Here is a 12012-nt window from a genome sequence, read left to right as displayed (position 1 = left end):
TTTTTTGGCCGTGCAGCTTGTGGGATCTTAGTTCCCTGACCAGGGATCGAACCTGAGCTCCCTGTAGTGGAAATGCAGAGTTCTAACCACTGTACTGCCAGGGAGTTTCCCCCATAGTCTTCCATTTACTCTCATCTATCGTGGTTGACCTTTTTATATAAAGAGAACGGTAGAAGTAACTGAGGCCTCTAGCATTTCTAGCAATTGCATAAAAACAGTATTTAATCCAAAGAATACAAAGAAAATTACTAAAAACTGGCTCCAGGTAAAGAGAACTATTTTCAAGCAACTTGGGAGTAACATTTCTGCAATGTTACAACCTTATAACACTACTCGTTTTTATCTTTCTTCCTTCTTTTCAACAAATAATATCAACGTTCTAACTACCTTAATTTTAATGACTCCATCTTGTGGTTCACAGTGTTGCTTCAGAAAAAGCTTTAGTTTATCACGAGAAAATAGGTGTTTTCTCCGGCTATAAGAAAAAGCAGGAGAAAAAAGAAAGTGTTAATATCCAAGAATTCAATCTGAGCTCCATAATCTCTTTAGATCCATAATTCAGTTTCAAACCTAGGAAAAGAACATTTCATTTTACAATAGTATTTATAAGTTACAAGAAACTTATTCACAAGTATTTACGTTACTACTTCATTAAACAAAAAAGATGGAGAGAATATATATATATTTATATGTAAAGAAGTATTTATGTAGAATGTTATAAGATCTACTTGAATGGATCTACCATAAAAGTCTATTACAAAAACAGTATATGCATTTGTTGCTTAGGAACCACTTAGAAATCAAATAAACCTCAAAGAAAATATACTACACAGAGTAAACCAAATTTTATAAAATTAGATGATCATCCCTGTAAGTATTACCATTAAAATTCTTAACATAATCAAAATTCACAGACTACCATGTATCACATAGTGCTACATAAATCAACATTCAAATGGATATTGTGAACAGACGTGAACATGGGTTTTATCAAATTGTAAAATATTTTGTATTTAAACTTCATATGGCAGCCAGCAAATTCATGAGATTAAAATTAAAGAGTTAGAATGATTAAAGCTTTAAAAATACACTATTTTTCATTTTCCTTAGGCCCCAATTAAAAAACAGCAACCACAACAGTACCATCACCACACACAGGAGACAAAAAAATAAACATACAAGTATTTCTAGAAAGGTTCTGGAAGGAAAGCAAATATTTCAATTGAATTTAACGTATTCCTTTTAAGAAAAAGCTAAGTTAAGTTTCTATGAGTAAACAAACAATATAGGAGTTCTTAAGTAGTGGCCCTCCCCAAAATATGTATTTTTTCCTAAACTATAGGAAGGACTACATGAAAAAAAAGGTCTGAAAAAGGAGCCCAGCACCATACACTAGCTGAGAGTAATTTTCTTTTGACTGTTAACTAAATATACTAGTCCTCAAGAAATGTATTGTTCTACATGGCACCTATTAGCCGTATGTTTTTTTAAATAAATAAAATAAAAAGAAAAGCTTCAGTTCTGCACTATTACTAGCCACACTTCCACCATACTAGATAGTACACATATAACCTTTCTATTACTGAAGGAAGTCCTCCTTGTCAGAGCTACTCTATCATAGTAAGGCTACCTTAGAGGAGTATTACTATCTCTTTTATTATAGGAATAGTATTATCATTTGATGCTAACAAAGAGCTGCAAGTCAATTACATCTTCTATTATCAAGCATAACTTTCCCATCTTATAATCTCTGGTTTGCCAATTAAGAAGAAAATGAGTTAATAAGACCGTAACCAAGATCTAGCAGAATTATATTGAAAGTATAAGTCAAAAATTAAATAGAAAAGTGAAAAATATTAAATAGGGGGTTACGTTATATAAAAAACATATTTTGACCTAATTTTTAAGATTTCTTTCCTTCTACTAACCCTGGTGTTCTTCATTTCTTCCTTTTCTAGTTGCTTTAGGTGTGGAGTTAGATTATTTATTTGACTTTTTTCTTGTTTCTTGAGGTATGCCTGTATTGCTATGAACTTTCCCCTTAGGATTGCTTTTACAGTGTCCCACAGGTTTTGGGTTGTTGTGTTTTCATTTTCATTCGTTTCTACGCAAATTTTGATTTCTTTTTTGATTTCTTCTGTGATTTGTTGGTTATTCAGCAGCGTGTTGTTCAGCCTCCATATGTTGGAATTTTTAATAGCTTTTCTCCTGTAATTGAGATCTAATCTTACTGCATTGTGGTCAGAAAAGATGTTTGGAATGATTTCAATTTTTTTGAATTTACCAAGACTAGATTTATGGCCCAGGATGTGATCTATCCTGGAGAAGGTTCCGTGTACGCTTGAGAAAAAGCTGAAATTCATTGTTTTGGGATGAAATGTCCTATAGATATCAATTAGGTCTAACTGGTCTATTGTATCGTTTAAAGTTTGTGTTTCCTTGTTAATTTTCTGTTTAGTTGATCTATCCATAGGTGTGAGTGGGGTATTAAAGTCTCCCACTATTATTGTGTTATTGTTAATTTCTCCTTTCATACTTGTTAGCATTTGTCTTACATATTGCGGTGCTCCTATGTTGGGTGCATATATATTTATAATTATTATATCTTCTTCTTGGATTGATCCTTTGATCATTATGTAGTGACTGTCTTTGTCTCTTTCACAGCCTTTGTTTTAAAGTCTATTTTATCTGATATGAGTATTACTACTCCTGCTTTCTTTTGGTCCCTATTTGCATGGAAAATCTTTTTCCAGCCCTTCACTTTCAGTCTATATGTGTCCCCTGTTTTGAGGTGGGTCTCTTGTAGACAACATATGTAGGGGTCTTGTTTTTGTATCCATTCAGCCAGTCTTTGTCTTTTGGTTGGGGCATTCAGCCGATTTACGTTTAAGGTAATTATTTATAAGTATGATCCCGTTGCCATTAAGCTAACACCTATCCTACTCAAACTGTTCCAGAAAATTGCAGAGGAAGGTAAACTTCCAAACTCATTCTATGAGGCCACCATCACCCTAATACCAAAACCTGACAAAGATGCCACAAAAAAAGAAAACTACAGGCCAATATCACTGATGAACATAGATGCAAAAATCCTTAACAAAATTCTAGCAATCAGAATCCAACAACACATTAAAAAGATCATACACCATGACCAAGTGGGCTTTATCCCAGGGATGCAAGGATTCTTCAATATCTGCAAATCAATCAAGGTAATACACCACATTGACAAATTGAACAATAAAAGCCATATGATTATCTCAATAGATGCAGAGAAAGCCTTTGACAAAATTCAACATCCATTTATGATAAAAACTCTCCAGAAAGAAGGAATAGAAGGAACATACCTCAACATAATAAAAGCTATATATGACAAACCCACAGCAAACATTATCCTCAATGGTGAAAAATTGAAAGCATTTCCTCTAAAGTCAGGAACAAGACAAGGGTGCCCACTTTCACCATTACTATTCAACATAGTTTTGGAAGTTTTGGCCACAGCAATCAGAGCAGAAAAAGAAATAAAAGGAATCCAAATTGGAAAAGAAGAAGTAAAACTCTCACTGTTCGCATATGACATGATCCTCTACATAGAAAACCCTAAAGACTCCACCAGAAAATTACTAGAACTAATCAATGATTATAGTAAAGTTGCATGATATAAAATCCACACACAGAAATCCCTTGCATTCCTATACACTAATAATGAGAAAACAGAAAGAGAAATTAATGAAACAATTCCATTCACCATTGCAACGGAAAGAATAAAATACTTAGGAATATATCTACCTAAAGAAACTAAAGACCTATATATAGAAAACTATAAAACACTGGTGAAAGAAATCAAAGAGGACACTAATAGATGGAGAAATATACCATGTTCATGGATTGGAAGAATCAATATAGTGAAAATGAGTATACTACCCAAAGCAATTTATAGATTCAATGCAATCCCTATCAAGCTACCAACGGTATTCTTCACAGAGCTGGAACAAATAATTCCACAATTTGTATGGAAATACAAAAAACCTCTAATAGCCAAAGCTATCTTGAGAAGGAAGAATGGAACTGGAGGAATCAACCTGCCTGACTTCAGGCTCTACTACAAAGCCACAGTCATCCAGACAGTATGGTACTGGCACAAAGACAGAAATATAGATCAATGGAACAAAATAGAAAGCCCAGAGATAAATCCACGCACATATGGACCCCTTATCTTTGACAAAGGAGGCAAGAATATAAAATGGATTAAAGACAATCTCTTTAACAAGTGGTGTTGGGAAAACTGGTCAACCACTTGTAAAAGAATGAAAGTAGAGCACTTTCTAACACCATACACAAAAATAAACTCAAAATGGATTAAAGATCTAAATGTAAGACCAGAAACTATAAAACTCCTAGAGGAAAACATAGGCAAAACACTCTCCGACATACATCACAGCAGGATCCTCTATGACCCACCTCCCAGAATATTGGAAATAAAAGCAAAAATAAACAAATGGGACCTAATTAAACTTAAAAGCTTCTGCACAACAAAGGAAACTATAAGCAAGGTGAAAAGACAGTCTTCAGAATGGGAGAAAATAATAGCAAATGAAGCAACTGATAAACAACTAATCTCAAAAATATACAAGCAACTCCTGCAGCTCAACTCCAGAAAAATAAAGGACCCAATCAAAAAATGGGCCAAAGAACTAAATAGACATTTCTCCACAGAAGACATACAGATGGCTAACAAACACATGAAAAGATGCTCAACATCACTCATTATCAGAGAAACGCAAATCAAAACCACTATGAGATACCATTTCACGCCAGTCAGAATGGCTGTGATCCAAAAGTCTACAAGCAATAAATGCTGGAGAGGGTGTGGAGGAAAGGGAACCCTCTTACACTGTTGGTGGGAATGCAAACTAGTACAGCCACTATGGAGAACAGTGTGGAGATTCCTTAAAAAACTGGAAATAGAACTGCCTTATGATCCAGCAATCCCACTGCTGGGCATACACACTGAGGAAACCAGAAGGGAAAGAGACACGTGTACCCCAATGTTCATCGCAGCACTGTTTATAATAGCCAGGACATGGAAGCAACCTAGATGTCCATCAGCAGATGAATGGATAAGAAAGCTGTGGTACATATACACAATGGAATATTACTCAGCCATTAAAAAGAATACATTTGAGTCAGTTCTAATGAGGTGGATGAAACTGGAGCCTATTATACAGAGTGAAGTAAGCCAGAAAGAAAAACACCAATACAGTATACTAACGCATATATATGGAATTTAAAAAGATAGTAACAATAACCCTGTATATGAGATAGCAAAAGAGACACTGATGTATAGAACAGTCTTTTGGACTCTGTGGGAGAAGGAGAGGGTGGGATGATTTGGGAGAATGGCATTGAAATATGTATAATATCATACATGAAATGAGTCGCCAGTCCAGGTTCGATGCACGATACTGGATGCTTGGGGCTGGTGCACTGGGACGACCCAGAGGGATGGTATGGGGAGGGAGGAGGGTTCAGGATGGGGAACACATGTATACCTGTGGCAGATTCATTTTGATATATGGCAAAACCATACAATATTGTAAAGTTAAATAAAATAAAAAAAAAGAAAACATGAGAAAATTAAAAAAAAAAAACATATTTTGAGCTAAAAGCAAAAAAAGGAAAAAACTCAGTAATGAATTAGGAAAACACTGGTCATCTCAACTATACTATTCATTAGCCCATAAACTGAACAATATAATTATTCTACTTTAAACCAGCATAGAGAAGATACAGAATTTTACCTGATTTGTGTTGCCTTAACAATAGCACACTCATACAATTCTTTTTTAGTGGGTTGCACCTTGTACTTGAATAATAAGGGATCGATTGCATCTTTTTTCTTTCTAAAAAAAGCAAAGATATGAATAAGTTAATAATTTGTTTGGAAACAAGATATTTTAAATGAAGTCTAGTTTTGAAAAACATACTATAACAGAATTTAATGCATTTAACTTTTCATTATGATTTTATGTTACTGATATGCCTCACTATTTTATTAGCCAAAATAGTACAAAGCGCTATTTTGTTAGATAGGTACTTTAATTGCTCATTCAATAAGTTTTCCTGAGTGAAGATATTAACTACAGATAAATAAGCAGAATACCCAGTTTAGGTTAGATAAATTTATAAACAGACAAATAGCTCTCGATTTACTTCTTCTTGGATTTACTTTCTTCTTCATAGCTATGTAATCCAAGAGCAAAAGTAGGGATAATATAGTTTACCTTGTTTCAAGAACTAGCAAAAAGCCTACACATTTAATTCCCACCCCCACCAATTTCTCATTTTTCCTGCCCTTTGAGGGTACATTCATTCATTCATCCATCCATCTATCCATTCACTAAATAGTTAAGAGCCTACCATGTGCCATATACTAATAAAGATTAAGGATTCAGTGGTGAGCAAAATAGAAATACAGTAAGGAGACAAAATACACAACAGGGTAGGTGGTTAACTGCTATGAAGGGAATAGAATACATAGAGTGAAAGGTTCCTATTTCATATAGGGTGATGGTCCCCAATAAATTGACCAGGTAGGCCTTCCAAAAAGTTGACATGTAAGCAGAGATCTGAAAAAAATGAGTGAGCAACTCATGAGAAAAACCTTGGGGATATGAGTTTTTAAAGTAAGAGAGAAAGAGTGTGTAAAGGTCCTGACAGAGAAGCATGCATGGTTTGCACAAGAAGCAGAATAAATAGGGAGAAAAAAAAGAAGGTCCAGTCAGAGAGGTAAAAGCAGGGACAGATGATGGGGTCACCATGAAGGGCTTTAATTTTACTCTGAATAAAGACACCAGAGGATTCTGAATACTGGAGTGATGATGATTTAACTTAATACTTCTGAAGGATCATCTTGGCTGTGAACACACAGATAGAGTGAAAACAGGGATATCAGTTAGAAAACTGCAACGCAATAGACTAAGTGGGAAAAAATGTTGGCAGGACAGAATAAGACGGTAGTAGAGAGAAATGGGGTTGCTTTCACTTTTCACTTTCCTGCATTGGAGGAGGAAATGGCAACCCACTTCAGTGTTCTTGCCTGGAGAATCCCAGGGACGGGGGAGCCTGGTGGGCTGCCGTCTATGGGGTTGCACAGAGTTGGACAAGACTGAAGCGACTTAGCAGCAGCAGCAGCAGCAGAGAGAAATGGTTAGATTCTAGAAAAGCTGCCTCTAGAATGCCAGTGTAAATGTAAAGGGGATATAAGTGGAGGTTATAGAGAAAAAAATGATATGAAAGGATGATAAAGAGAAGCACTGGGCAAAGAAAGTAAGATACAAAGTGATACAAATACAGTACACACACTGCAGAGTCAATCTATCTGGATTTATATAATTTTCTCCGAGAACACTCAGCTGACCAAAACTGTCAACTGACTGAATTTCAGAGTTAGTTTCTTTACTACCTGCACTATAAAGTGAAACATAAAGCTCAGAAAGTTACAGTTTCTTTACTGCTGCTGCTGCTGCTAAGTTGCTTAAGTTATGTCGGACTCTGCGCGACCCCATAGACGGCAGCCCACCAGGCTTCCCCGTCCCTGGGATTCTCCAGGCAAGAACACTGGAGTGGGTTGCCATTTCCTTCTCCAATGCATGAAAGTGAAAAATGAAAGGGAAGTCGCTCAGTCGTGTCTGACCCTCAGCGACTCCATGGACTCCAGCCTTCCCAGCTCCTCCATCCATGGGATTTTCCAGGCAAGAGTGCTGGAGCAGGGTGCCATTGCCTTCTCCGAGTTTCTTTACTATATACACCATAAAGTGAAAAATAAAGTACAGAATGAATTTTTCCAAGTAAACAAAAGTGGAATGTATAAGTGTTAAGTAAATGAAGTGAGCTTCACTTGCTCTTCAATAGCTGACTGGAATTAACTAGGTAAATTTCAATTTTGCAAACTCTAACATGTGTTGTTGAACCACATGGTCTAGATGCACAGTATATACGTGTATGGCTAGAAAGAAGAAAAAGTTACTTCACTGGGTTATCAGTACCCAATCTGACATACATACATACATAACATATACTTTTGTTTATTTATTTAAGTTGTGTGTGGCTTGTGGGAACTTAGTTCCCCAACCAGGGACTGAACCTGGGCCCCTGGCAGTATGTGGACAGCCAAAGAATTCGTACATTTTAAAAGTTGATAAAAATCGCTTACCCATTTTGAAAAGAACTGTTTTGTGTTTCTGAATCATCACTATCACTAATGACAATAGTTTCTCCATCTACACTGCTGACATGTCCATTAGCAAAACCATTCTGGTGTGATGGAGGAAGGACTTCCAAAATCCTACACTGTAATCTGAAAGAAAACGGGACATTTAAAAATATAAGTCATTTGATATTTTATAATCAAACATTTCAGAGCAATCTATTTTGAACAAGTAAAAAGCAATTTTGCAGAAACTATGGCTGATTAATATAACCAATTTAGTACAAAAGAAAACCGTCAATTTAAGAAACAGCCAATTTAAGTAAAGGTTAGCTATAATTAAAAGAATACACACTTATTTTAAAAGTCAGTTTATCAAGATTCCTAGCAATTTATCACTAAAGTTTAGAAAATTAATTATTGCATAATATCTCATTATACAGATTGGTATTATGAGAGTTTTTTTTTTTAAGCATTCAATATTTTAAATTCTGAAATTCTCCTGCTCATAACCTTTCTCATAGTAACATTTTGGCTTCCCTTACCTCTGCCTGCTGTATCTGGATTTTATGGGCTGCAATTTCAGACTCACTCACCACAACTGAGATATTCCTCAATCTCATTTTTACCAATTTTCAATTGATAAGTAATTTAAACTTGGTAAGCCCTACAACTGAACATTATTCAGCAAAAAATAGGAATGAAATACTGATGCGTGCTCTAGTATGGATGAACCTTTAAAACATTACGGTAAATTAAGGAAACAAGACTGAAAAGGTCATATAATATATGATCCCATTTATATGAAACATTCAGAACAGGGAAAGTAGATGAGTGGTTGCAAGGAACCTGAAGGTAAAGGGGAATAAGGGAGAAGGTGAAAGAGCAGCGTAATCGGCAGTGACTGCTAATGAGTATGGGCTTCTTTTGCGAAGAGTTTAAAATGTTCTAAAATTAGTTCGTAGTGATGGTTGTACAATTCTATGAATATACTAAAAGCCACTGAACTATATACTTTAAATGGGTGACTTTTATGGTATGTGAAATATATCTTAAGTTGCTAAAAAACAAAAGTCACAAGTAATAGCAAGGTATAGGTGGTGCAGAGAGTCAAGAATCTGCCTACAGTGCAGGAGACCTGGGTTTGATTCTTGGGTTGGGAAGATCTCCTGGAGAAGGAAATGGCAATCCACTCCAGTATTCTTGTCTGGAAAATCCCATGGACAGAGGAGCCTGGCGGGCTACAGTCCATGGGGTCGCAGAGTCGAACATGACTGAGTGACTAACACACACTAACTAAAAAAAAGAGAGGGCATTTCTGGAATTTTATCTATGGCACCTCTACAAGTCTCAGGCAATCCAAGGTATTAACTAACTAAGAATCTATAAGGCATATATACACCTAAAAATGGGATAAACCCCTAGTCTCTGAGAAACAGCGGCTCAAAATTAGACAATCTACTCACTGTATCATTCATTTGGTTATCCCATACCATAAACAAGTTTTGATACATTATGGGCATTCTTAAAGCTGCCTGCCCACTCAGCCCTCCTCTTCCAGGAACTTCATTCCCTCCATACTTCACCTCTATCAATAGTAGAGCTGACATGCTTCCACAAGACCCTGGCCAGAGTCAGTTGCTACCCCGTGGGTACCTTTTTGCTGAGTCAATATATCTTTTACAAGATTTAAACATTTGCAATCAAGAAAGTAAAAATCAGCTCCTCTCCCATCATGGAATCTGTACAATGTAAAATTCCAGGGCTGCCAGCAGCCGTGTTTCCTGCCATGTGCAACAGGTCATTGTGCAGTGAGAGAAGAGAGGAGAGACAGCAAGGGTTCTAGAGGCAATTTGTTCTCTTATTCCTGCTGCACCTAGCCCAATCTCAGGTTTACTTGTTTATAATCTTTCCTTTTTCCTATAAACTGATAATTTGGCATTTTGCCTACATTTTCAAAATAAAATGTTGTATTTATAGTCAAAACAGAAGCCCACAATTCCAGAAAGACAAACAGTATATTTAGAGCTGATTCATTTTGGGAAGCTGATTGATTTTTACAAGATAACTGAACTTATTTTCATTAGTGTACATTTTAGCATATGCTTGCTTATATTCTCCTTTAGGACAAAATCTAATATTGCTATTTGTTGTTGTTTCATCACTAAATCATGTCCAACTCTTTTGCAACCCCATAGATTATACCCTACCAGGCTCTTCTGTCCATGAGATTTCCCAGGGAAGGATACTGGAGTGGGTTGGCAAAGGAAATCAAGACCATGGATTCTCTGCTAGGAATTTTGCACTGTACACAAATAGAAAAAAACAACTGGTTTCACAGAACCCTGAGGTTTAAGAATCAATAAAATATAGACTATGTGGGTGAATACAAAATCCTTAAGCATTTCATCTCCCTCCCTCAATTCATTTCAAGCATCATATATGACTCCTTACTAATCTACTTCTAAAAAAGAATTGAGGAAAGACTCAAATTATTAAAACCAGAAGTAAAAGTTGGAAGAGATTATAAGAGAATACCATGCACTAACTATATGCTAACAAACTGGATAACCTAGATGAAATGGATAAGTTCTTAGAAACACACAAATTGACTTAAGAAGAAACAGAAAATCTAAATGGATCTATAACTATTACGAGGGCTGAATCAGTAATCAAAAGCGTCCCAACAAAGAAATGTACAGGACCAGATGGTTTCACTGGTAGGTTCTACCAAACTTTTAAAGAATTAATACCAATTCTTCTCAAAATCTTCCAAAAGACTGAAAAGGAGAGAACAGTTCTTAATTCGTTTCCTAAGGCCAGCATTACCCTCATGCACAAACCAGACAAAAGAACAAAAGAAACCTTAAAACTAAAAACAAAACGAAAATCAAACTAATTAAAAAATGGGCCAAGGATCTAAACAGACATTTCTCCAAAAAGGATACAAATAGTCAATAAGCACATGAAAAAATGCTCAGAATCATTAGTCATGAAGGAAATGAAAAATCAAAACTGCAATGAGATACCATTTCATACTCATTAAGATGGCTATTATTAAAAAAAGAAAGTACTGAGAAGGATAGAGAAACTGGAACCCTTGTACACTACTGGTAGGAATGTAAACTGATGCAGCTGCTATGGAAAACAATATGAAAGTTCCTAAAAAAATTAGTGAATTATCCTTTGACCCAGAGATTCCCCTTCTATGTGTATGTATATATACACATATATATACATCTATGTGTATGTATATGTATACATATATATATATATATATACATACACACACCCCAAAGAACTGAAAATAGGAACTCAACAGATACTTGTACACCAATGTTCATAATGACATTATTCACAATAGCCAAAAGGTAGAAACAACTCAAGTATCTATCAACAAATGAATAGATTAAAAAATGCAGTATATACACATACAATGGAATAGTATTCAGCCATAAAAAGGGATAAACTTCTGATACATATTATAACACAGATGAACCTTGAAAACGTTATGCTCAGTGAAATAAGCCAAACACAAAAAACCAAATATTGTATGACTTCACTTATTTAAGTATCCAGGCAAATTTGCAGAGACTTAAAGTAGAATAAAGGTTACCAGGGGCAGAAAGGAGGGAGAAATGGGGAGTTATTGCTTAATGGGTACCGAGTTTCTGTTTGGGATGATGAAAAAGTTCTTGCAATAGTAGTGATGCTTACACAACACTGTGAATGTACTTAATGCCACTAAGCTATACACTTAGAAATTGTTACAACGGTGAAGTTTATGTTTATTTACCACAACTGAG

At 35.6% G+C, this 12012-nt stretch overlaps 1 protein-coding gene across 2 annotated transcripts in view; it reads right to left on the bottom strand.

Moving 5' to 3' along the window:
- Nucleotides 1-12012, bottom strand: part of BAZ1A (bromodomain adjacent to zinc finger domain 1A) — an 86459-nt gene that overhangs the window by 40881 nt on the left and 33566 nt on the right. For both annotated transcript variants that reach the window (XM_025271525.3, XM_025271524.3), the window contains exons 3-5: nt 8213-8356; nt 5799-5900; nt 388-475 (exon numbers count right to left, since the gene is read on the bottom strand). In XM_025271525.3, coding sequence (XP_025127310.1) covers nt 388-475; nt 5799-5900; nt 8213-8356 — 334 coding nt within the window. The remainder of the gene's footprint in view (nt 1-387; nt 476-5798; nt 5901-8212; nt 8357-12012) is intronic.

Source organism: Bubalus bubalis, chromosome 20, assembly GCF_019923935.1.
Source record: "Bubalus bubalis isolate 160015118507 breed Murrah chromosome 20, NDDB_SH_1, whole genome shotgun sequence".
NCBI lineage: Eukaryota > Metazoa > Chordata > Mammalia > Artiodactyla > Bovidae > Bubalus > Bubalus bubalis.
Note: the sequence above shows the minus strand (reverse complement) of the source record. Positions and strands in the feature narration are given on the sequence as shown.